Below are 27,635 nucleotides of genomic sequence, written 5' to 3'. Positions count from 1 at the left end.
CAAAAACTTTTCTTTAATTTAAAAAAATAGCATTAATGGAGCAATGGAGATAGCAATCTAGTTCAGGGGCGATGCATTTTCCCTATAGTAAAATGATTCTTTTAAATATTTTCTACTCATTGCACATTCTGTTCATTTTTCCCAATAGAACTTTAAATGAATCTCTATTAACTGAAATACAGTACTGCACAATGTTAAACTGTGCTTGGTTCCATGTTTGTTGAAATTTATGCAATTTTTAATACTTAATCCCACGAATTGGTATTGACTGCAACATTATAAGAGCTGATTGCCCAGTCAGCTTCTCCCAGCGAGCACTGGTCAGGAAATCCGCATATTGTTTTGCTGTTCTTGGAATGTGGCCGACACTATCAAGACAGCATTTATTGCCCATTCCGAGATGCTCTGACATCATTAAGAGTGAACCACATTGTGTGGGACTGGAGTCACATTGAAGTCAAGACCAGGTTGGGGTGGTAGGGTACCTTCAGTGAAGGACATTAGTGAATTGGTTGGGTTTTTCAAACCATCCAGCAGGCTTCATTGTCATTTTTCTGGTGCCAGCCCACAAATTACCAGATTTATTGAATTCATAACTTACCATGGTCAAATTTGAACTCATAACCACTGGTTTACTGTACCATTTAAGCAAATGGACCAAAAATCAGAGGTGTAGGCCCACAATTTCCTGACCAGTGCTCCCTGCTAGTACTCCTTTTGGAGCCCCCGATCTGAGAATTGATCCTTGTATGTATGAATTCATCAGAAGCAGAATCAACATGAGCTAAATGCTGGACTCATGTTTTCAGGGTAACAAGTTTTCTATTTCAATTTATTTAATGACACACATATGTCATTCTGCCTCACTGACACATTGGTCGTAATACAGTCACCACAAACAGGCATAGATCACACTTTTACAGTCACTGACCTGCCAGCCCTGTAATTTACATTGCTGGAGGGTGAGACGGCACTTCTCTTCTGCAGAAAGCTTCTTTCTGTCCCCCAGCGCTGTGTCAGCCAGATTCCTGTATCTGCGCAGAAAACAGGATACAAAAACAGAAATAATTATGATCCTCTGTTCCTTTGTTTGGGTGACATTGTCACAAAATGATGCTCAGAATCCTTCTCTCTGAAGCTATCTTGAGAGCCATACAAGATACGTGTTGAGAGGCTTTTATCGAATATCCCTGTGAGGGAGCAAAAGGAAATCCAAACTATCAGAGGTAGTAATCGGATATCAGAACCACTGGAGTTTATATCTCTTGACAATCCAATATTGTGATTCATTTGCAGTTCGCTGCAAAATGGTGACTTAAAGATGACAGGTGTTGAAGCAAATACGATCCTCAATTTTTTTAGGCCTCAAAAATTCTAAACATGTATTGTCTTCATGAATCCAAAGTGTTCCTTTTATTCACTGAGTTTCTTTTCAGGTGACAAGCTGTGGCACTTGAGAATGGATCCTCAACTAGTTTAGTGGATAAACTGCCAAGTATTCCCTTAATAATTAGCCACCCCAATGACACGGAGATTTCTGATATTGGAAAGCCAGCAGGGAATGTACTGACATCCGACAGAATTCCTCTCCTTTCCACATAGAATTAATTCTGGGTATTGTACTGAGTGAGAGCAGGAGATGGTAGCTGATTCCAGGAAGTTCCAGTGCAGTATATCCACTGTGAGCAGAAAGAACAGGATAAAGGGACTGAGGTAACAAACATAAAGACAGATAGGAATAATGGGGGTGAGGGAATGGAGTTTGGGGGAGGTTAAATCTTGTTCTTAAATGTTTTTAGTCCCTGTAAAGATGACTGATATGAAAATCGATCTGGATCTCACTGTGTTCTTAAGGTGCAAATTCTTCAGTGTGCTCACCATTGTAATTACGTGAGCACAATATCTACAAAGCAAGTGGGTTTAGTTTCTTCCATTCGCTAATTTTACAAAAACAGTAGGAGCGAGTACCGAATGGGGAACACTGCTTTGCATTCAAGTCTATTCTTCTGCTAATGTTAATAACTATTTAGTTTTTAAAAATTTCTTCACCACATGTGGGAATTTATATTTCTAATTCCTCATATAACATTTTGTGTTAAAATAGCACTGTTCCTAGTTTTCAAAAATAGATCTGAAAGATAAGAGGAGGGACCAGAAGAGAACAAGGAATGCGTGCGTGAAAGGTACAAGGGTAGTCTCAACAGATTGCTCATCCTTGGCAAAATTGAAAGAAACAGCAGCACATTGTCAGTGTTAACCTTTTGCTCTCAGCAGATGAAAGAGCTTCAGCTAAAATGAATGGGGATTGGGTGGGAAAAAAGTATCCTTGTGGCAGCAATTTGAGTCTTGTTATTAACAGTTTGACAAAGAGCAGATATGTACAGCTGGTCCTCTGACCTTTCCAAGATAAGAGAAATTTGTTTTCCTTTCATTAAAGGAGTGATCAGACAGTATTAATGGACTTGTGTGTACAGAAGTGAGGATTAGATATAGTACTGAAAAATTCCATCTGTACTCCTGTTGTTTAGTTCAGCATTTTATCTGCAATGCAATAAGGAACACATTGTTTCTTAAATACTCTATCCTAAATGAGTTTATTTATGACAATGCACTCACAATGAGTGCATTCACACTACAAGTTGTGTGGAGCGTGAAACGGGTGTGAAGGCCTGAACTGACTACTTCAGGAAGTCTCACTCTGCTTTATACTGGTGTCAGCTTGGGCCCTGACACGGAATCAGGCTGAATTTACATAATGGCTGGGGTTTTCTACTTCTGTGTTAGCCAGCCCCATTGAAGCAAATGGGTGGAAACCTGCAAACTGGCGAGCCTCGGAACGGAAACAGCCCTGGTACATTAACGAGTGCCAGTCTGAAGCAAACCTACACTTTCACTGTGAATACACCCTACGGGTGGTAATCTGGCAGAGCAGATTGCCTGCCCATTATAGAATCCAACTGATTATCATTCTATTGATACGAAGAAGGAGTTCCTGCTTCCTCTACAAGAGTAAAAATACCACATATGCCAGGAGCACAAATCACTAAACTGTGCTTCTCATCCCGTGATTATTTTTATACTCATTCTCAGGATATAGGCGTCGCTGGTAAGGCCAGAATTTATTGCCCATCCTTTGTTGCCCTTGAGAAGATGGTGGTGGGCCTTCTTCTTGAACTGCTGCAGTCCATGTGGTGAAGGTGCTTTCACAGTGCTCTAAGGTAGGAAATTCCACGATTTTGACCCAGCGACGATGAACAAACGGCGATATATGTCCAAGTCATGATGGTGTATGATGTGGAGGGCAACGTGGAGGTGATGGTGTTCCCATGCACCTGCTGTCATTGTCCTTATAGGTGAGGGAGGTCATGGGTTTGGGAGGTGCTGCTGAAGAAGCCTTGGTGAGTTGCTGCAGTGCATCCTGTAGATAGTAGCTACGGTATGTTGCTGGTGGAGGGAGTGGATATTTAAGGTGTTGAATCGGCTGCTGATCAAGTGGGTTGATTTGTCCTGGATGGTGTCGAGTTTCTTGAGTGCTGTTGCAGCTGCACCCATCCAGGCAAGTGGAGAGTATTCCATCACACTCCTGACTTGTGCCTTGTAGGTGGTGGAGTGACTTTGGGGAGTCAGGAGGTGAGCCACTCGCCACAGAATACCCAGCCTCTGACCTGCTCTTGTAGCCACATCATTTATGTGGCTGGTCCAGTTGAGTTTCTGATCAATGGTGACCCCCAGGTTGTTGATGGTGGTGGATGCGGTGATGGTAATGCCGTTGGTGGTTAGGCTCTCTCTTGTTGGTGATGGTCATTGCCTGGTACTTGTGTGGTGTGAACGTTACTTGTCACTTATCAGCTCAAGTCTGGATACTGTCCAGGTCTTTCCACATGTGATGAGCGTCAGCCAGCTATTTTACCGTGGAAAGCATCACAGCTAAGCCTGATCCTGCTCTCCCCCAATGTCCATGCACACGCATTTTCCAACTGGGGTCATCCAGATAGGGAACCCTGGCTGATTTTCTTCCCCTCCCCAGCCCATGGGCACTGAGATGCATTGTGCTGCTCCTAGTACTGCCCCTGCTAAGATCACAAATTCAATATGGAACTGGATCAAGCCTGGGAACTTCTCATCTGCAAGGCTAAGTACAACACCAGGTGGTGCCTTTACTCACATAGACACTTGTAAAGTTTCTTATTCTATTTTAGATGGAGTGGGGAAAATTACACTCCCTCAAGCCATTGAACAGTAGAAACAGGATCAGTTAACTAAGGCTTCAATTAGATATTATGTGGCGTAATTTAGCCAGTGACCATTTTATGATTGTGTTTGTGTCAGAAACTATTTGTAAATGTTTTGTCATATAGTTCAGAGAATGCCTAGATTATACATAGTTAGTGTGATGCCCGTTCTAAATTGTAATCTAATGGGCCTAATAACACAATGAGAATGCCGTTATTTAGTTTCATCAAAAGTGAAGGAGCCGAGCTAGTTTGGTCAAGTTAAGAGACCATTTTTTCCCAATATGTTTTTATTTTCAATGTAAAATTCGGGTTGTGTTTCAAATTGATGACACTTGACTCTGTTAAGATCAATAAAAAAACTGTAATGCTACAAATTAATTTTAAACAATATCCCTGTATTGGGGAGCCTGTCATCTAAGTCATTAATCTATATTAATGACTTAGATGACAGGACCGAGTGTAATGTATCCAAGTTTGCTGACGATACAAAGCTAGGTGGGAAAGTAAGCTGTGAGGCGGACACAAAGGGGGTGATTTTAAACCCCAAGAACGGGTGGGTTGGGGGCGGGTGCGAGTTGAAAATAGTTGTTTTTTGGGTCACGACCGCAAGCTGGCTTTATTTCTGGGTTTAACGTCGGCATCTAAAAGTACAGGCTTCCCACTGGGAATGCAAAGACCGAAAATTTTGCAGTTGTGACCCAAAAATAAAACGATTTTCAACTCCCACCCGCCCCCAACCCACCCGTTCTTTGGGTTTAAAATCACCCCCAAAGAGTCTTCAAAGGGATATAGACAGGTTAGGTGAGAGGACAAGAAGGTGGCAGATGGAATATAATGTGGGGAAATGTGAGGTTATTCACTTTGGTAGGAAGAATAGAAAATCAGAATTTTTTTAAATGGTGAGAAACTGTTAAATGTTGGTGTTCAGAAGGGTTTGGGTGTCCTCGTACAAGATACACAAAAAGTTAGCATGCAGGTTCTGCAAGCAATTAGGAAGGCAAATGGCATATTGGCTTTTATTGGGGTTGGAGTACAAGAATAAGGAAGTCTTACTAAAATTGCACATTGAGACTTCACCTGGAGTACTGTGTACAGTCTTGGTTTCCTTATCTAAGGAAGGATATACTTGCCTTAGTGGTGGTGCAACGAAGGTTCACTAGATTGATTCTTGGGATGAGAGGGTTGTCCTATGAGGAGAGATTGAGTAGAATGGGCCTATACTCTCTGGAGTTTAGAATAATGAAAGGTGATCTCATTGAAACGTACAAGATTCTGAGGGGGCTTGACAGGGTAGATGAGAGATTGTTTCCCCTGGCTGGACCATCTAGAACTAGGGGGAATAGTCTCAGGATAAGGGGTCGGCCATTTAAGACTGAGATGAGGAGGAATTTCTTCGCTCGGAGGGTTGTGAATCTTTGGAATTCCCGACCCCAGAGGACTGTGGATGCTGAGTTGTTGAATATGTTCAAGGCTGAGATAGATAAATTTTTGGAATCAAGGGATATGGGGTTTGATCGGAAAAGTGGAGTTGAGGTCAAAGATCAGTCATGATCTTATTGAATGACGGAGCAAGCTCGAGGGGCGGCATGGCCTACTCCTGCTCCTATTTCTTATGTTTCTTAGACAGGAGCGGCTCCCTAAATATTTGCATTGTGGGTTATCAATTTCATTTTTTGGTTAAACATTTGTGAAACACAACATTGGACGTTCATCTAGCTCCAAATCTGGTAAAATATTTTGGAAGAGAATTGATGACAATGTCCTGTGCCAAAATGAAACATTCCTCAAATTTATTCGTGTGTGACTTTAGACAGACAGGGTATTCTGATTTAAAAATTGGCCTCAGCCAATGGTATCTCTGAAGAGAGCTCATTCTTTCTGTTGCAAGTTAACTAATACATATAACTGGCTGCACAGACCAGACCATGACAATGGGAGATGTCAGTCTTGGTTGGATTTCCTTTAGTTTGTGTGAACACCTTTGATCAGAAAATAATTAATTCAAAAGTTGCTTGATGGCGAGAACTTAATGGCCCCGATATTAGCGGGGAGGCAAGATGGCAGCTGGGGGGATTGGGCGCGTGGGTAACCCGCCCAATAAAAAACGTCCGTTTTCCACGCGATCGTGAGTCAATTGGAGCCACTTAACATGGTTTGCCATTCGAAAGCTGCGCAGCGGGTGGACTGCACACCCGCATCACAGGCTGTCAGCTGGAGGACCCCTATTTAAAGGGGCAGTCCTCCAATGGCTGCTCCTGGAGCAAACACCCATACACCACAATGGAGCAGCACAGGGGCAAGGCTGCTCCCAGATTCAGCAATGCCTCACTCCAGGTGCTACTGGATGGGGTGAGGAGGAGGGGGATGTGTTCTACCTGGCGGACAGGAGGAAGTAGCCTGCCTCTGCCACCATGAAGGCCTGGCTCGAGGTGGCAGAGGAAGTCACCAGCAGCAGCAACATCTCCCACACCTGGATCCAGTGCAGGAAGCGCTTCAACGACCTAACTAGGTCAGCCAAAGTGAGTACACTTACTCAGTCTTCTACATCACCGCCCCCACCCCCCAACTCATTCTGCACTGCCAACACTACTCTATCACATCACTCGTCACACCCATTTAAGGCTCATCCTCAACTTATCTGCACTTTCTCAGCACATCCTCACCTCCCCATTAGTCACCCGACCACTACTACTCAACCCAATCCTCATAGAATGTCATGGCTCTGTCTCATACTCACCCTCTGATGCATCTTTTCATGGTCAGCAGCATCCAAACCAATGCATTCATCGGTTGGCCATATCACCATCACTCTCTCACATGTCTGTACTTTCTCCCCTTATAGGAGAAGAGAGTCCAGAATCCACGGGAGAGGGCGAGGACCGGAGGGGGTCCGCAACAAATCGTCATCCTTACAGGTGCAGAACGGGAGGCGCTGGAGCTCAGCTGAACCCTCGAGTGCCTGTCCATTGGGGATGCTGAGACCGGCCCCCGACAAACGTCTGGTGACGTAACTTTAACATTCAGCGCACACAATATGAATTGATGTTAAAATGCTTTGCCATCTTCAGCACCTCAGTACGCTCATCATAACATGACACATCTGTGATGATGCTTAATATTGCCTTCTGTTCTCTCACAGGGCCTTCAGCGATCGCTGTAATGGCAGAGGGCGATTCCTCAGAAGACCTGCCGGCCTCTGTGGGTGCACCGTCACATCTGAGCGAGCCATCCACCAGTGCAGATACTCACACCTCGGTGAGTCCTAGTTCTCAGTTAGTTGGGTTGGCACCTGGTGAGTCACCATACACATGTGAGCACGAGCAGACTCCGGTGGCAGGGGCAGCTGCGGAGAGTCTGCGTCAGTGGGCACGCTCCTCTCCAGGCTCTGCTCAGCTGGACGCAGATGCTGAACCCTGGGGGCCATCCATTAAAAGGAGAATGATCGAGGGACAGCAGTACATTATCGAGGTACTGGAACAGGTGCCACGCGTGCTCGCCACAATAGCGCAGAGGATGGAGGAGTCCAACTCCTGCATAAGTGGAATGGTGGTACAGGTACGGGAGGGAATCTCTGAGATAGTGTCACAGGGACGTGAGAAACTCTCTGAAATACTGTCCTAGGTAAGTGCGGGAATATTTGCGATGGAGAGAAGGCTAGCCTCCATTGAGCTTCAAGCACGGCTCACAAATGAGTCCATTCAGGTTCTGACAATAGACGTTCGGACTCACAGTGAACAACATTCTGCCGCCTTAAACAGGCAGGCAGATACACTAGCACTGGCCTTACAAGGCTTCACACAGGTCCTCCAAATGTTGTCCAGTAGTGGAAGGAGTGATTTGGGCCTGGCCCAGGGGAGGGGCAATGGCAAAAGGGGACATGGAAGTGGGGACGCCACTCAAAGCACTCCCTTGCCCTCCTCTCAACCAGTACCCGCAATGCTGCCTCCACTCCAAGTGGCCTTGTCTGCCCCTGCACAGGTACTGGTGGAGCAGTCTTTGGAGGGGCCCTCATGGGCACGAAAACCCAGAAGGCATAGGCCCAAAGCATCTAATTGATCAGGGCATGAACAGGAGCAACCTGCCACTACCTCTGCTGCAGCCACAGGGGATGCACCATGTAGAAATAGTCGGAAACGAAAGGCGAAGGTATTTGTAAGCACGAAGGGGATGCACAAGGGTGTTTGATGGTTGGTCATGTTTTTTATTTATATACATTTTTTGTTAAACTCACATTAAATATTATTATTGTCACCACTACTGCCACGTCTTATCCATTCTTGACTGGCTTCTGCAATAAAGCCCTTTCATGAGGTTCAACATGAACGCCAACACTTGATACCACCCATTGGGTCACTCTACAGTGGGTGTATGTGCAGTTGCAGGATTGTTTTGTGTGTGGGGGGGGGGGGGGCGGTGCTGGTGTGGGTGCTGCTCTGTTCAGGTGGTGTGAGGACTGGACTCTTCACACTGTCTCACTGTCTGATGTTAGGAGAACCATTCACATATCAGTGATTCCCTGGCCTCACGAGCAGCCAGGTGAGCCAGGATTGTACAGGCTCTCTGTATGGACCAAACAAAGCCCCACCAGGCTTGAAAAGAACCAGAAAATCCAGCTCTTTCTATTTTTCTATTTTCTTCAGAAAATTATTTTTTTTAAAGCTTTGCCCATGGGTTGCTCCTCCTCCACCTCCTCCTCAATGTGGGTGGCAGATGTGGATGGGGCCTCCTCAAGCGGCACCCCTCTCTGTTGCATTATGTTATGCAGGGCACAACACACGACTATAATGTGTCCCACTCTGCCTGGTGCGTATTGAAGTGTTCCCCCAGAATGATCAAGGCACCCAAATCGCATCTTGAGCAGCCCTACAGCATGCTCAATTGTAGACCTGGTAGCGATGTGGCTGTCGTTATATCGACGCTGTTGCTCGGTGATGGGGTTCCTCAGAGGTGTCATGAGCCATGTGTGCAGGGGGTAGCCCTTACCCCCGAGGAGCCAGCCCTTAAGGGTGTTCGGTGTGTGGAAGAGGGGTGGGATGTTGGATTCCCGGAGGATGAAGGAATCATGGCAATTGCCAGGGTATCTGGCGCACACTTGAAGGAGTCTTTTGCGGTGGTCACAAATGAGCTGAGTGTTGATGGAGTGATAGCCCTTCCTGTTGATGAACCGTCCTGGCTCGTGTGGAGGTGCTCCTTTTGCTACATGGGTGCAATCGATTACACCCTGCACCTGTGGGAAGCCAGCCACAGAGTGGAATCCCACTGCCCTCTCCATCTGGCTGAGGATGTCCATGGGGAAGTTGACGTACTGCGAGGCTTTGCGAAACAAGCCGTCGGTGACCTGCCTTTTGCACATGAGCAGACGACTGAGAGACCCCGGCGAGGTCCCCGGTCGCACCCTGGAATGATCCGGCGGTGAAGAAGTTGAGGACTTTGACAGCAACAGGTAAGGAGATGCTGCTTGGCCCAGCCGGGAACAGCTCGGCATGAACGAGGCTGCAGATGTCTGCGACTACCTGGCGACTGACTCTGAGCCTCCTCAGAGAGGTCCAGGAAGCTGAGCCTCGGTCTGTAGATCCTGTTGCATAAGAACATAAGAACATAAGAACATAAGAAATTGGAGCAGGAGTAGGCCAATCGGCCCCTCGAGCCTGCTCCGCCATTCAATAAGATCATGGCTGATCTGATCCCAACCACAAATCTAAAGAACACAAGAAGTTGGAGCAGGACCCGGCCACATAGCCCCTGGGCCCTCTCCGCCACCCACAGGGCATTGACCGATCCGAACTCAGCTTCATGTCCAATTTCCTGCCCGCTCCCCATAACCCCTAATTCCCTTTACTTCTAGGAAACTGTCTATTTCTGTTTTAAATTTATCTAATGATGTAGCTTCCACAGCTTCCTGGGGCAGCAAATTCCACAGACCTACCACCCTCTGAGTGAAGAAGTTTCTCCTCATCTCAGTTTTGAAAGAGCAGCCCCTTATTCTAAGATTATGCCCCCTAGTTCTAGTTTCACCCATCTTTGGGAACATCCTTACTGCATCCACCCGATCAAGACCCTTCACAATCTTATATGTTTCAATAAGATCGCCTCTCATTCTTCTGAACTCCAATGAGTAGAGTCCCAATCTACTCAACCTCTCCTCATATGTCCGCCCCCTCATCCCCGGGATTAACCGAGTGAACCTTCTTTGTACTGCCTCGAGAGCAAGTATGTCTTTTCTTAAGTATGGAGACCAAAACTGTATGCAGTATTCCAGGTGCGGTCTCACCAATACCTTATATAACTGCAGCAATACCTCCTTGTTTTTATATTCTATCCCCCTAGCAATAAAAGCCAACATTCCGTTGGCTTTCTTGATCACCTGCTGCACCTGCATACCAACTTTTTAAGCGATGTCGCTTTCTCTGTTGTTGCCCTCCGTGCTGTCGTGCAGGTGCCTGTGGTGCAGCACTGTGTTGTGGAGCTCCACGTGGCGGAGGTGGACGCCGTGCCTGGCGAGGCTGGTGATGTTGCTTGTACTCGGATGTAGTGGTGAATGCAGCCATGGCACCCCCCCCCACCCATCCTGATGGTGTGAGTTTGAGGGGGTCCGCAAAGTAGTTAAATATGTTCGAACTGCAGAATTTTGAGTGGAAAGTAAGAATTTTGGGTGAAAACATGAAGATCTTGCAGCCAAAACTTTTTCTGAAGTGACAGAATGCCCTGCTGCAATAAATGACATTTTCTGCCCATCTGTCAAATAAGCATTTGCATCTCCCACTGGCTGCTGGATGAAACACTTCTGTTACAACAGGGAGTGTTTCTCACTGCACGGAAAACACGCTTACATCTCTGCACACTTCCTGTGTACAAAACCTATTTCCCGTTGTCATGTTTTTGTCACATTTTTATGTCAACTTTTACCACAATAAATTCCTCTGTGCACATTTATAGTAGAAATTGCCCATGTAAACTCATCACACTGTAGTTACATCCTCCTACCACCTCAGTTTAATATCTCCCAGCTCCTCAGCCTGTACTGCTGCATGCTCTGGTCCAATTCGCCCTCACCCTCTAACCCTGCTTCAGCTGAGGACTGCACTTAGTCTGCACTCCCCATGTGCAATGACACAACAGATCAACTTGTTTATAAATAAATCTGACTTCCTTTCAGCCTATATGATTTGGTCTGATAATATGGTGTTTTCCACTTTTCAAAGGAATAAGGAGAATGTGATGCATTCCATGTGATCTTCACTACTGATATCACATTACCTGCTTGTCCTGGGTTCATCATCTAAGCATGTATAAGACCACAGGTTTCAGTTTATAGGAGACTCTAACCATTTATGGAAACCGCAGCCTCTTTCTCTTTTAAGATGCGTCTTAAAACCTACCTCTTTGACTAAGCTTTTGGTCACCTGCCCTAATATCTCCTTATGTGACTTGGTGTCAAATTTTGTTTGATAATGCTCCTGTGAAGCATCTTGGGATGTCTTACAATGTTAAAGGCGCCATATAAATGCAAGTTTTTGTTGTCTATCAACACGAAACAAAAGTATTGAGATTAAAGTTCTATTTTAAAATTTAAGAAAAAACTTGTGATCAATTTAATTTTATAAAATTATGAATTTCAGAATTTTTGGCACTGTTTCATTTATATTTTGATATATATTAATGGCTTGGACTTGGGTGTACAGGGCACAATTTCAAAATTTGCAGATGACACAAAACTTGGATGGGTAGGGAACAGTGAGGAGGATAGTGATAGACTTCAAGAGGAAAAAGACAGACTGGTGGAATGGGCAGATACATGGTAGATGAAATTTAATGCAGAGAAGTGTGAAGTGATACATTTTGACAGGGAGAATGAGGAGAGGCAATATAAACTAAATGGTACAATTGTAAAGTGGGTGCAGGAACAGAGAGTTTGTATGTACACAAATCTTTGAAGGTTGAAGGACAAGTTGAGAAGGCCATTAAAAAAGCATATGGGATCCTTGACTTTCCAAACAAAGGAATAGAGGACAAAAGCAAGGAAGTTATGTTGAATCTTTATAAAACACTGGTTCAGCCACAACTGGAATACTGGGGGTGATTTAAAACCCCAAGAACGGGTGGGTTGGGTGTGGGTGGGAGTTGAAAATAGTTGTTTCTTGGGGAGCAACCGCAACCCGGTTTTATTTCTAGATTTAACGTCGGCGCATAAAAGTACAGGCTTCCCACTGGGAACGCAAAGTACGAAAATTTTGGGGTTGCAACCCAAAAAAACAACTATTTTCAACTCCCACCCACCTCCAACCCACCCGTTATTGGGGTTTAAAATCACCACCATTGTGTCCAATTCTGGGTACCGCACTTTAGGAAGGATGTGAAGGCTTTAGAGAGGGTGCAGAAAAGATTTACTACAATGGTTCCAGGGATGAGGGACTTCAATTATGTGGATAGTCTGGAGAGGCTGGGGTTGTTCTCCTTAGAGCAGAGAAGTTTAAGAGGAGATTTGATAGAAGTGTTCAAAATCATGAAGGGTTTAGATAAAGTAAATAAAGAGACACTGTTCCCATTGGCAGAAGGGTCGAGAACCAGAGGACACAGATTTAAGGTGATTGGTAAAAGAACCAAAGGCGACATGAGGAAAAACGTTTTTATGCAGCGAGTTGTTATGATCTGGAATGCGCTGCCTGAAAGGGTGGTGGAAGCAGATTCGGTCATGGCTTTTAAAAAGGATTTGGATATCCAATTGAAGGGAAAAAAATTTGCAGGGCTATGCAGGGGAATGGGGCTAACTGAATTGCTCTTACAAAGAGCCGGCACGGGCTCGATGGGTCAAATGGTCTTCTCCTGTGCTGTATCCATTCCGTGATTTTATGATTCTAATTGCATCACAGTCCTACTACTATAACTTCTGCCTTTTGCTCAAGGCAACTTTCAGACAAATAAATGGAATCGTCGAATTTAAATGAACCTGCTCACTCGGTAAGCCCATCGAGCCCGTGCCGGCTCTTTGTAAGAGCAATCCAGTTAGTCCCATTCCCCTGCTCTTTCCCCGTGGCCCTGCAAATTTTTTCCCTTCAGGCATTTATCTAATTGCTTTTTAAAAGCCACAGTTGAATCTCCTTCCACCACCCTTTCAGGCAGTGCATTCCAGATCATAACTACTCGCTGCATAAAAAAGTTTTTTCTCATATCACCTTTGATTCTTTTGCCAATCACCTTAAATCTGTGTCCTCTGGTTCTCAACCCTTCTGCCAATGGGAACAGTTTCTCTTGATTTACTTTACCTAAACCCTTCACGATTTTGAACAATTCTATCAAATCTCCTCTCAACCTTCTCTGCTGTAAGGAGAACAACTCCAGCTTCTCCAGTCTATCCATGTAATAAGTGCGGTGCCCAGAATTGGACTCAATACTCCAGTTGGGGCCGAACCAGTGTTTTATAAAGGGTTAACATAACATTGCTTTTGTACTCTGTGCCTCTATTTAAAAAGCCAAGGATCCCGTATGCTTTTTTAACTGCCTTCTCAACTTGTCCTGCCACCTTCAAAGATTTGTGTGCATACACTCCCAGTTGTCTCTGTTCCTGCATCCCCTTTAAAATTGTACCATTTAGCTTATATTGACTCTCCTCATTCTTTCTACCAAAATGTATCACTTCACAATTCTCTGCATTAAATTTCATCTGTCCTTTGCCCATGTCCGAAGTAAAGGTGGATTATTATAATAGAATGCCATCTAGTGGACACACTCCCACAAAAACGTATCTCAAACACATTTGAATTCCATGGCGTAGGAATTGGTCCATGCAACGCCCGTTTTTTGGGCGATACTAGGATTACAGTGGCTGCAATATGGCGGGCAGGAAATGCGCGTGCATTTCAGGCCGGAAGTGTGCCACCTGCCATGTTGGATAAGGACAAAAAATGCGCGTCCTTTACCCATGCCTGAAGCATATGTAAACAAGGGACTTAAGGCCTGTTTGAGGCCCCCTCTCCAAGATCGGTTTGCCCTGAGACAGCCTGCACCAGCACCGGCTGCATTCATGGAAACCAAGCCTGGGGAATGCCTGCTAAGCTCACCCAAGAAGGTAAGTAACTTACCTGAATGTGGAGCCGGGAGGAGCAGGACTGCTTGATCTCTTGGCCCCTGATCTCTCCTGCTCCAGGCCCTAACCCCTGATCTCCCCCGCTCCAGCCTAACTATTTGAAGAAGAGTGATGGTTTTCATAGCTAGCATTCCTCACTCAGTCATGACCAGTTAAAGAAAAGGTAGATTAACCTGTCATTCATGTTATTGGTGTTTGTATAATCTTGCTCCTGCAGAATGGGAACGCGACCTTATGAATACGCTCACTTGTGCTCAGTTGGTAAAAGCAATGTGTAACAGAGCAGCATGTGTCCTGGTTTGTGCTGAGTTAGTTGATCTCATCAGGGGCAGCAATAGATAGCTCACTATGCAGGGCATGGAAGGGGAACTTCTTGTTCCTGACTGCTAGCCAGTGAGAGCAGAATCAATTTTGCAGTGATGCCACCCACAGCCAAACGGACTGCCAACACTCATTGTCTGAGCTCAAAGATGAAGAATGTCAACTTGGATGCGGAACTGTGCCCCAGGAGACGGGGAGGGCAGGAAATTGGCTAAAAAAACACATTCCAAAAATGCTGAAGACTGCCTTTTGTCTCACATCCCTGATGCATTAGCTTATCATTTCACTAGAACTGGAGACGGACGTAAAGTGAAAGTCACTCTTCCTGATAACCATTATAAAGACTGGGTTAAATGTCACATTGAAAAGCCAAGTTACACTGTGACCATCTGCTCTTACTGGTGCTTCATTCCAGATAAGCTTTGACTGCAAGTCAAAGAAAGGGAGACAGATTGAGAGATCAACTCAGATCTGCCCTTTTGGGTCATGGATACCAGCTAAGTGAGCTGGACATAAGGAATGAAACACTAGCTCAATCTACTGAAAAAGGTATTTTTCATGTTACAGATTAAATACTTGTTTACACGTTGGAAAGTTGTAAGACTGAATGTGCAAATTTGGTATTTTTTAGATAAAATCTTACATTCTAAAAAAAATCACAGAAGCCAAGTGATAGAAGTGAAAACATAGGGGTAGATGTTGACTTTGTGAGATAGTGTAGAACGGGAGATGGTGGGCTCAATTTTGAAACGGTGGCGGGTTGGCAGCAGGGTGGGGGGGGGGTGAAGGTGCGCGTGTCAAACCCGAATAAACAAAGCTTACCATTTCCGACGTGATCGCATCATAACTGATAGTGATTAACGTGCTCTCCGGGTTTTGAGCCCAGCAGCCAGCCTGTCAACAGCCTATCAGGAGCTGCAACGCGAGGGTGGGGGGGGACAGAAAGCGAGAGAGGTGAAGATCAGGGGGGAGAGTGGAAGATTGGGGGGGAGTAGAAGAACGGGACGAAGATCGGGGGGGGAGAGTGGAAGATTGGGGGGGGGGAGTAGAAGAACGGGACGAAGATCGGGGGGGAGAGTGGAAGATCGGGGGGGGAGAGTGGAAGATCGGGGGGGGAGAGTGGAAGATCGGGAGGGAAGATTGGAAGATCGGGGGGGGAGAGTGGAAGATCGGGAGGGGAGATTGGAAGATCGGGGGGGGAGAGTGGAAGAACGGGGGGAAGAGTGGTAGAATGGGGGGAAGATCGGGGTGGGGAGAGTGGAAGATCGGGAGGGGAGATTGGAAGATCGGGGGGGGAGAGTGGAAGAATGGGGGGAAGATCGGGGTGGGGAGAGTGGAAGATCGGGAGGGGAGATTGGAAGATCGGGGGGGGAGAGTGGAAGAACGGGGGGGAGAGTGGAAGAACGGGGGGAAGATCGGGGTGGGGAGAGTGGAAGAACGGGGGGGAGAGAGGAAGATCAGGGGGGAGAGGGGAAGATTGGGGGGGAGAGGGGAAGATTGGGGGGGAGAGTGGAAGAACGGGGGGAAGATCGGGGTGGGGAGAGTGGAAGATCGGGGTGGGGAGAGTGGAAGATCGGGGGAGAGAGAGGAAGATCAGGGGGGAGAGGGGAAGAACGGGGGGAAGATCGGGGTGGGGAGAGTGGAAGATCGGGGGAGAGAGAGGAAGATCAGGGGGGAGAGGGGAAGATCAGGGGGGAGAGGGGAAGAACCGGGGGAAGATCGGGGTGGGGAGAGTGGAAGATCGGGGGAGAAAGAGGAAGATCAGGGGGGAGAGGGGAAGATTGGGGGGGAGAGTGGAAGATTGGGGGGGAGAGTGGTAGAATGGGGGAAGATCGGGGGTGGGGGGAGAGTGGAAGATCGGGAGGGGAGATTGGAAGAGCGGGGGGGAGAGTGGAAGATCGGGGGGGAGAGTGGAAGATCAGGGGGGAGAGGGGACGATCAGGGGGGAGAGGGGAAGATTGGGGGGGAGAGTGGAAGATCGGGGGAGAGAGGAGAAGATCAGGGGGGAGGGGGAAGATCGGGGGGGGAGAGTGGAAGATTGGGGGGGAAGATCAGGGGGGTGAAGATCTGGGGGGAGAGTGGAAGATCGGGGGGGAGAGTGGAAGAACGGGGGGAAGATCGGGGTGGGGGGAGAGTGGAAGATCGGGAGGGGAGATTGGAAGATCGGGGGGGGGGAGAGTGGAAGAACGGGGGGAAGATCAGGGGGGTGAAGATCAGGGGGGAGAGTGGAAGAACGGGGGGAAGATCGGGGGGGAGAGTGGAAGATCGGGGGGGGAGAGTGGAATAACGGGGGGAAGATCGGGGGGGGAGAGTGGAAGATCAGGGGGGAAAGGGGAAGATTAGGGGGGAAGATCGGGGGGGAGAGTGGAAGATCGGGGGAGAGAGGGGAAGATCAGGGGGGAGAGGGGAAGATTAGGGGGGAAGATCGGGGGGGAGAGTGGAAGATCGGGGGATAGAGGGGAAGATCAGGGGGGAGAGGGGAAGATTAGGGGGAAGAGTGGAAGAATGGGGAGAAGATCGGGGTGGGGGGAGAATGAAAGATCGGAAGGGGAGATTGGAAGATCGGGGGGGGGAGAGTGGAAGATCGGGGTGGGAGAGTGGAAGATCAGGGGGGAGAGGGGAAGATCAGGGGGGGAGGGGAAGATCGGGGGGGGAGGGGAAGATCGGGGGGGGAGAGTGGAAGATCGGGGGAGAGAGGGGAAGATCAGGGGGGAGGGGGAAGATCGGGGGGGGGGAGATTGGAAGATCGGGGGGGGAAGATCCGGGGGGAGAGTGGAAGATTGGGGGGGAAGATCGGGGGGGTGAAGATCGGGGGGGAGAGTGGAAGATCGGGGGAGAGAGGGGAAGATCAGGGGGGAGAGTGGAAGATCGGGGGGGGCGGAGAGTGGAAGATCGGGGGGGGCGGAGAGTGGAAGATCAGGGGAGAGTGGAAGATCGGCAGGGGAGAATGGCAGATCGGGGGGAGAGTGGAAGATCAGGGGGGAGAGGGGAAGATTGGGGCGACTTTGGGGGGGTGAAGAAGGGATGATCGGGGGGGCGAAGAAGTGGAGATTGGAGGGACATCGGGGGGGATGAAGAGGGGGAGATCAGGGGGACATCAGGGGGGTGAAGAGAGGGAGATCGGAAAGGGAGACATCGGACATCGGAGCAGGGTGGAAAGGTAGGTTGATTTTGTGTTTTAACTTTGTGCAATGGTTTTTTATTTAATTTATTTTGTTTCTTTTTGCCTGATCCGGCCATTCATGTCTGGTTTCACCAGGCGTGAATCAGAAGCCGTGGGAAAGCCGCCCAGGTAAGTTAAAAATCATTCCAACTACCTAATATGTCACAAGTAAAGTGTCTTAAGTACCTCAATGAGGTACATTTGGCTCTTTAACTATCATCCTGCCGACTTTAATTGCCGGCAGGACTTCCGGATTCGGGACGCCCGCACGCACACAGGTGCGTCTGTGGGGAACTCGGAAGTCGGAGGGTTGGAGCCGGCTTCCGAACCCGCTCTGCATTTCTGCAATTTTCGCAGCCCCCCCGCAACCGCAATTTACGTGTAAAATAAAGCCCAGTGAGTCAGCAGCCAGTTTTACATCTTTCCTAAATTTTTAGAGAGATGTCAAACAGATTGCTAATTCGTTATCACAAGAATAGATTTTATGAATGCAGCTTCCGGGATCACATATCAGGCAGGAGATCAAGGGAACAGCAGACACAAATTCCTGATATACGCTCCTGATAGGTCAGGCTCCACACTGGGACTGCGCATTTGTAAAATTTGGCCACATATGCAAACACTGTAAAGTCTAAATGTTGCTCATTCTTGCTTTGTTTTTATGAATCGTGTACAATTGAAAAGAAACTTACTTCTGTTCCTTTCATCTTTCAGATTAATATGACATTCTTGAGCAATATTTAGCTCGGAAATGTCAAATAAAAAATAACTTTAAAACTTTGTTTTATTTTTGCAACTTATCGTGATACTCTAATAGAGCAATACAGTAAATTCACGGTGCTCCCAATTTTCTGATCGGAAAGTCTGGACCACCATGAATCTGGCAAGTTGACCTCCGCACCTGATTCTCTGACCAGTTCTCCCGTGGAGCAAGACTCTGCGCTAAAGGAGGTGTCTCTAAAAATGTACCCAATGTGTGCTGTGGGTTTAGAGTGGTGCGTAACAAACAATACAGTGTGAAGCAGAATTCATAGAATCTATTATGTGTATGGTCAGCAGGAGAGTACAGGTGAGTAGCATTAGAACATAATAACAATTAAAAATTGCTTAGTACTGCATTATAGGTAGCTCTTCCTAATGTGAGTTTGTGAGACCTATTAGAAAGGTTGTAGTTAGACATCCTCAGAACCCGAATTTTCACCAATGGCCAATTTTAATTTTTAAATTGAGTGTTATGGGTGTCGTGTTCTGCATTCACAGTTCTCCAAAATGTGTACAAGATTTTGCCAATTTAATCTGAAATAATCTTCAGGTACCGTCCTCCAGAGTATCTGGATCCAGGTGGACCATTTCAATGGCCCTGGCTGGAATCGCAAGACTGACACGCATCTGCGAGCAGCATAGCTGCATTAATATGCCGACCCCTACCAGGATCCATGGGGTACTTCACTGGTTAAACAGTGCATTATGATCGAATATAATTCCAGTAACGGTCTTCATTGCTCTAAGAATCCTACAATGATTCTGCATGCTGGCGAGATCGTGGGATTGTAGGATATATAATTGGCCTACCCAAGGTTTATTACTGATGGAATCCTTATACAAAGCAAAGCACATTGTATTTCATTTCTCCTCTTGAACCATTTCACTAGAATAAAATAAATTTGTTAAAGAAAAATAGAACTTTGTATAGACACTAGACAGTGCTCCATTATTGAACTTCTCATATTATCTGTGATCTGTAAACCCACCACTTCCCCGTTACAACAGTGACTACACTTCAAAAGTAATTCATTGGTTGTCAAGCATTTTGGAGCGTCCTGATGTTGGGAAAGGCTTTATATAAATGCAAGTTCTTTCAAATTCTTTCTTTACAAATCCCACCTTCATATTTTCAAATCCGAGGGCTGCAGGCTCGAGTGCTTATGGCACATGACCAGCCTGGCCACGCACCACCAGATCTGCCTCAACCACCTAAAAAACAAAATCCCCTCCAGCCAAATCATCTAATTACCGCAGGATCATCCTGGAGGGAAAGGGAAATCCCAAAGTCTTTTTCTACTCCACACAACTCCCACGCAAAGCTTTCTCTCCTGCCCTCACCACCTTCACATCTGATGCCATTTGTGAGCAGTTTATGGATTTCTTTGTCTGCAAAACTGAGGCTATCCAGTCAGCTACCTCAGACTCCTCCACCCCCATGCCTTCTCTAACAACTTCCACCTCACCTCTGACCTCATAACCTCTTAACGCTTCTCCCCTATCTGCACCCCAGACTTATCTCTTCCTTGAGGCACATATTCTGTTTCCTTGATCCCCTTTTATTTCAGCCCTGATCACTCAACCATCCCTCCTTGACCAATGGTCGACGATGTCATCAACTGCTCTCTCTCCTCAGGTATCATTCTCCCTCTTTGAAAACTGTAGTAATCACCTCGCTCCTTAAAACAAGCTCACCATCGATCTCTCTGATCTCTCCAACTATAGCCCTTTCTCCAACCTCTCCTTCCTCTCTATGCTTCTGGAATGTGTCATTGCCACTCAGCTGCATGCCAATCTCTTTCACCCTTCAAAACCCTTCAGCTCCACCTACAGCATGTCAAAGTCAACAATCAGATTCCTTTTGACTGATTGTGGGGCAATATCTCTCCTAATCCTAAACATTTTGTGGCATTCAGCTTGGTTGACTACACCATCACCCTTCACCACCTCTCCTCCAGTGATGGCACTGCAGTCTCATGGTTCTGGTCCTACCCGTCTCAATGTAGCCAGCACATCTCCTGCAACGGTTTCTCCTCCCATGCCCACATGGTCATCTCCATGGAGCCCAAAGGTTCCATCCTTGGCCCCCTGCTAGTCCTCATCTATATGTTGCTTCTGATCCTTAAGAATGGGATTGGCTTCCATATATATGTTGAGAATATCCATCTTCACCTTCACATGACCACCCTTGATTCCACCACTGCCACCAAGTTGCAGATGAGTTTTTAAAAATTCATTCACGGGATGTGGGCGTCGCTGGCAAGGCCAGTATTTATTGCCAATCCCTAACTGCCCATAAAAAGGCTGCAGACCATGTGGTGAAGGTCTTTTTGTAGTGGAATTGTACAACTGAGTGTCTTGCTAGGCCATTTGAGAGGGCAGTTAAGAATCAACCACATTGCTGTGGGTCTGGAGTCAGACATATTTGCAGCTCAATATGGGCACGGTTGAAGTCATACTGTTTAATCCACACTAGAATCTCTGTGCCCTAGTTTCCTTACCCATATCCCTTTCTGGATTCCTGCAAGCTCAATTCGATGATGCACAACTTCAGTGTCCTGCTTAACCCTGAGCTGAGCTTCAAACTTTACATTTAGACCATCACCAAGGCTACCTACTACCAAAATATTCTGGATCTCCGTCCCTATCTCACTCTCACTGCCACTGAGAGTCTCAGCTGTATCTTTGCTAATTCCAGAATCAACCTTTACAATGGTCTCCTGAGCTTCACTCAACATAAATTCCAACTCATCCATAACTCTGCCGACCACATCCAATTCTGCACAAAATCCTGCTCACCTGTCACCGTCAGAACCCCAATAAGATAATTTGAGGTATTTGGGCGTTTTATTGGTGGCCTGTGCCTGAAACCGCCTGCGTCATGTAAATGGGGAAGGCAAAATGTGGCCAGCTGACTCCTCTCAGGTGCACTGCACCCCTCACAAATTTAGCATCGGTGCAAAGCTGAAAGTGCTTTACACCAACGCTAAGAGTGTAGTGCAAGTGGACTTTTAAATAGCAAAATGCACTTTTTCCGACTGAAAGATGACCACAGGCTATAAACATATCTGCTCTGTGCACTGTATTCACCTCCACATCAATAGAGTCCACAGTAACCCTGCAGGGAGTCTGCTCCACACTCAAGGATTAAGATAGAACAGGAGATCACAAAGCATTTCAAAGCCAAGCAAGTACTTTTGAAGTGCAGTCTCACAAACAGCAAATGAGATAAATAACCAGATAATCTGATTTAGTGATGTTTGTTGAAGAATAAATGTTAGCCAGGACACCAGGAGAAATCCACTGCTCTTCAAATAGTGTCACAGGATCTTTTGCATCTATCTATGGGGGCCTCGGTTTAACACTGCATCCGAAAGACGCTAGCCCTGAGAGTGCAACACTCCTTCAGTACTGCATTGAAGTGTCAGCCTAGATTATGTGCTGAAGTCTCTGGAGCGGGGCTTCACCCCACGACCTTCTGAATCAGACGCAAGAGTGTTACCACTGAAACAAGGATGACACCTTAAATACAGTGGGATAAATGTTCCAAGTCAGTGCTTCCTAACACAATTATATCAAGAATTTGGGTGCTGAGGTCATTGGACCGAAATCAAAGCAGGTGTGATTAATGGATGGAAGATCACAAGAGCCAGGAATTGGCTTCGATATACTCTCTAGTCATTTGAAGCTCTATGCCAGGACTGCCAATTTGTAAAATTTACCCTGTGATCCAACCCAACATTCTTAGATAAGGTAGGATAATCCCTACACAGTCCTGTCTGGCGTATGCCTGCCTGATCCTAAAGTGTATCGCACTACTGCATCAATCAGCACAATTATGCTGGCAGACTCATAGGGAGTAATTTTCAACTTCACCGCCTGAGCGTTAACCTCACGGAGAGTATTGCTCAGCCGTTGTAGAACCCATCCAATTTTTACACCTTTGAAATCAATGGAATGAAAATCAGGCAGGTTCTATAAAGGGTGAGCGATCTGCTTCGCCAGGTTATCGCCCAGGAAGTGAAGTTGAAAATCACCCCCATAATATCAGCGTATGCTCCTGTAAACATCATGTAAAATAATTGAAAATAGCTGCACCAATATGTGAATCAATAGACATATCTTCTCTTTTCTAATAACAAACAGATGGTAGAAAATGCTACGACCCGAACCAGTATGTCAACGATCCTATATTCCTTTCAGTTTGATAAAGGGGTATGAGAGGTATATAGTGGGATATAATGTGGAAGGAAAATTGGGCGGTTTCGTTTACATGCATGTGTTAAGCCCGCAGTGCTTTCCGATATTTGCTGCATCCAGGTGATCTAGTGGAGCTGGGCGCATACCCTGGAAAAGCTCCCCGATATTTGCTAGACAATGGAATTGATGGGCCTTTGCCAGGGATTTTCATCCCTAAGTTCCCACCCTAATGTGCCTCAGTGATTCATTTCATTGTAGATCTTTCAAACACCATCATTTTCATGTGTTTACTGCTCAAATTAGTCCCTTCGATCAAAATGCTGCATTCTTTTCTACAACGAGACTATGATGATAACTGATTTTACAGTTATAATTATATGATCAATAGCTGTACATTAGAGCTATATGTAATCCTGGTTAATTAGAAAGATGTCTTTTAATTGTTGTTAATTTTAATATTATGCTGGCTGTTGTGCTTCACTCTTGCAGGATGTCAGGTCTTCACATGATGAAGTGATTAAAGTTTAAGAGTAATAGGACAAATGCACAATCATACAATTCCCCTTTTCCAGTGGTCAAGACAAAAATGTTTTTCACAGCAATGTTTAAATAAGTATGATTTGTAATAAATTGAATTGTCTTTACCTTTCTATCTGTTGTCGGGGGGAGCTGAAATTCCCACTCCCCTGGTAGATGCGTGGTGGCCTGGGACATGAGTGCACTCAGGGCAAAGGGCACAGACCCTATCCCAAATTGGGTGAATGGTATGAGCCACACATGTAAGGGCACATCAGAGGCACCTATCCTGATCTGCTAGCAGAAAACGGAATGGCCCAAAGTCGATCCACTAGAAAGACTTCCGAGGTCCTTATAGTTCAAAGAAAAATATTGCAACTATTTCTTCAGTTCGAAGGCAACCACACTGCATTTAAAAAAAGGGTTATTAATCTATCTGAAATTGATTACCTTTGGCTGGAAAATTTTAGGGTCCGTCGAAGGGACTTCAATGCTAGCTCTTAGCTGGAGAGTGTTCTGTTGAAATCATATACACAAATGAAATTGTAAGCGTTGGCTCAGTAGTAGCCTTCTCGCCTCTGAATTAGAATGTCGTGGGTTCAAGACCCACTCCAGAGACCTGAGCACAGAATCTAGGCTGACACTTCATTGCAGTACTGAGGGAGTGCTATACTGTGAGAGGTTTTTTTATTCATTCATGGGATGTGGGCTCACTGGCAGGGCCAGCATTTATTGCCCATCCCTAATTGCTCTTGAGAAGGTGGTGTTGAGCCGCCTTCTTGAACCGCTGCAGTCCGTGTGGTGAAGGTTCTCCCACAGTGCTGTTAGGTAGGGAGTTCCAGGATTTTGACCCAGCGACGATGAAGGAATGGCGATTTATTTCCAAGTCGGGATGGTGTGTGACTTGGAGGGGAACGTGCAGGTGGTGTTGTTCCCATGTGCCTGCTGAACTGTCCCTCTAGGTGGTAGAGGAGGTGCTGTTGAAGAAGTCGTGGCGAGTTGCTGCAGTGCATCCTGCAGATGGTACACCCTGCAGCCACTGTGCGCCGGTAGTGAAGGGAGTGAATGTTTAGGATGGTGGATGGGGTGCCAGTCAAGCGGCACCCCATCCACTTTGACCTGGATGGTGTCGAGCTTCTTGAGTGTCGGAGCTGCACTCATCCAGGCAAGTGGAGGGTATTCCATCACACTCCTGCCTTGTGCCTTGTAGATGGTGGAAAGGCTTTGGGGAGTCAGGAGGTGAGTCACTCGCCGCAGAATACCCAGCATCTGAACTGCTCTTGTAGCCACAGTATTTATGTGGCTGGTCCAGTTAAGTTTCTGGTCAATGGTGATCCCCAGGATGGTGATGGTGGGGGATTCGGCGATGGTAATGCCGTTGAATGTCAACGGGAGGTGGTTAGACTCTATTTTGTTGGAGATGATCATTGCCTGGCACTTGTCTGGCGCAAATGTTACTTGCCACTTATCAGCCCAAGCCTGGATGTTTCCAGGTCTTGCTGCATGCGGGCACGGACTCCTTCATTATCTGAGGGGTTGCGAATGGAACTGAACACTGTGCAATCATCAGCGAACATCCCCATTTCTGACCTTATGATGGAGGGAAGGTCATCGATGAAGCAGCTGAAGATGGTTGGGCCTCGGATACTGTCCTGAGATATGCCTGCAGCATAGTCCCGGGGCTGAGATGATTGGCCTATAACAACCACTACCATCTTCCTTTGTGCTAGGTATGACTCCAACCAGTGGAGAGTTTTCCCCCTGATTTCCATTGACTTCAATTTTACTAGGGCTCCTTGGTGCCACACTCGGTCAAATGCTGCCTTGATGTCAAGGGCAGTCACTATCACCTCACCTCTGGAATTCAGCTCTTTTGTCCATGTTTGGACCAAGGCTGTAATGAGGTCTGGAGCCGAGTGGTCTTGGCGGAACCCAAACTGAGCATCGGTGAGCCGGTTATTGGTGAGTAAGTGCCGCTTGATAGCACTGTCGACGACATCTTCCATCACTTTGCTGATGATTGAGAGTAGACTGATGGGGCGGTAATTGGCCGGATTGGATTTGTCCTGCTTTTTGTGGACAGGACATACCTGGGCAATTTTCCATATTGTCAGGTAAATGCCAGTTTTGTAGCTGCATTGGAACAGTTTGGTTAGAGGCGCAGCTAGTTCTGGAGCACAAGTCTTCAGCACTACAGCTGGGATGTTGTCGGGGCCCATGGCCTTTGTTTTATCCAGTGCACTCAGCCGTTTCTTGATATCACATGGAGTGAATCGAATTGGCTGAAGACTGGCTTCTGTGATGGTGGGGATATTGGGAGGAGGCCAAGATGGATCATCCACTTGGCACTTCTGTCTGAAGATGGTTACAAATGCTTCAGGTGATGTCTTTTGGGTGAGATCATAAACTGAGGCCCTGTCTTCCCTCTCAGGTGGATGCAAAAGATCCCTTGGCACTTTTCGAAAAAGAGCAGGAGAGTTCTCCCAATGTTCTTGCGAATATTTATCCCTCAACCAATCAATATCACTAAAATGGATTATTTGATCACTATCACGTTGCTGTTTGTGAGACTTTGCTGTTTTCAAATTGACTGCAATGTTTCCTACATTACAACAGTGACTACACTTCAAAAGTACTTCATTGGTTGTACAGCACTTTGGGACATCCTGAGGTTATGGAAAGTATTATGTAAATAGAAGTCCTTTCCTTTTCCTTTGATATAAAGGCGTAATGGGTGGAATCTCCCAGACATGCCCTCTTGGCATGGGCGGGGGAATGGGTGGATGGAAGGCTTGTCCATACCTCCCCACCCCACGTTCCCCACACAGAATTTACTGGGCAGTTTACACAAAGCAATTGGAATTTCAGATCTAGAGCTTTTAAGTTGCATTTTTCTGATTGTCAAATTCACAAATCTTTCTATGTAATGAATGATATGAGCTGTGGAATGTAGGCTGTTATGTTGTCGAACAATTTGGAAAGTGATATTTTAAAATCTCTATTCATGTGTGTGTTGTCTGCAGAATAGAGGAGGCTATGCCACATTTTCCTGGGGGCAGGGAGAGGGAAGAACATATCATACCCACAGATAATTTTGTGATTATCAACAATGTTACAGTCACAAAAAACAATACAGGATTGTAGTAAACAACAGCCAAAGTCAATGCATCATTGTATTAGTATATAAAACATTCCTTCAACCACTCACTCTTACTCCACCTCACTGGCAAGTAACACAACCCTTGCTAATTTCTCCAGATAGATACAGGATCGCTATCACTGTTTTAAAAAATTTATGCTGCAAAAGGCTTTTACATGTTCACTGTGAACAATAAGCACAGAGGCAGACATGAAACTCACCCAGTTTCAATTTGGCTAATTGATACAGAAAGGTCAGAAGTCAGATTGAAGCCAATATGACTAAGCTCTTAGAATACCTCAGAGAGCTTTTGTCTGTGTGATTCTACATCAGCCTGATTCTGTTGCTGTGTATTACACCAGGGTTTAGTCACAAACATTAGCTCTGTTACTCGGCTCCTAATGAAACCTGACAAGAGTGCTGGCAGTTGCTCAACAGCGGAACATATTGTTGCTGTGGTTTTTAGGCAAAAAAAGGCATGAGATGATATGCCAAGGGGAGGTGGGGAGCTGGCTTTGATCCAGAGATCAGATTGCAATTTGTTTCTGTCTCGCTGCTTCAATTTCAATGAAATTAATATTATCTCCTTATCTTACAATGTTCACCAGGCAACACACAGGATGTTTACTGTAAAATAAAACCAAAAGAAAAACATACAAACAGTCTGAATTATCTCGAGGGAACAAATGTCCAAACTCTAGATTTGAACATCCTGTAAATTGTTCCCTAGTTTCATCTGCTATTCTGTCTAGCCATATCCACTGCAGAGTTTGGATAAGACACTAGGCTAAGGATGGCCATATGGCATTCTGATATATATCTTGTGCTCCTCAAAGAAGTGGCATTTACTTTATTTTTCAGTGTGTGTGCATGGACTCCTTGCCTATCACTATTTTAGTTCTGTAAGAGGCTGAATATTTCAAACAGTATGAGTCAGGGCACTCGCTGTCCCTCTACATTCCATTATCTAGGCTGACATATCAGGGCAGGACTGAGGGAGCGCTGCATTGTAAAAGGTGGCATTTTTTAAATGAGATGTTAAAACCACTAAGTTGGATGTAAAAGATCCCATGGCACTACTCGAAGAGTTATCCCAGTTTCCGGGCCAACACTCCTTCCTCAGACAATCCCACCAAAAAATATATTAATTGGATGCTCATCTCTTTTGCTATTTCTAGGATCTTGTTGTGTGCAATTGACTGTTGCGTTTGCCAA

General features: G+C 46.1%; 1 protein-coding gene across 1 annotated transcript in view; it reads right to left on the bottom strand.

The window, feature by feature from the left end:
* Window positions 1-27,635, bottom strand: part of myo16 (myosin XVI) — a 773,985-nt gene that overhangs the window by 74,974 nt on the left and 671,376 nt on the right. The window contains exon 28 of the mRNA XM_067986709.1: window positions 932-1,034. Within this exon, the coding sequence (XP_067842810.1) occupies window positions 932-1,034 (103 nt within the window). The remainder of the gene's footprint in view (window positions 1-931; window positions 1,035-27,635) is intronic.

The sequence above is a fragment of the Heptranchias perlo genome, chromosome 6 (genome assembly GCF_035084215.1).
Source record: "Heptranchias perlo isolate sHepPer1 chromosome 6, sHepPer1.hap1, whole genome shotgun sequence".
NCBI classification, from domain to species: domain Eukaryota; kingdom Metazoa; phylum Chordata; class Chondrichthyes; order Hexanchiformes; family Hexanchidae; genus Heptranchias; species Heptranchias perlo.
This window is presented reverse-complemented; position numbering and strand designations above follow the sequence as displayed.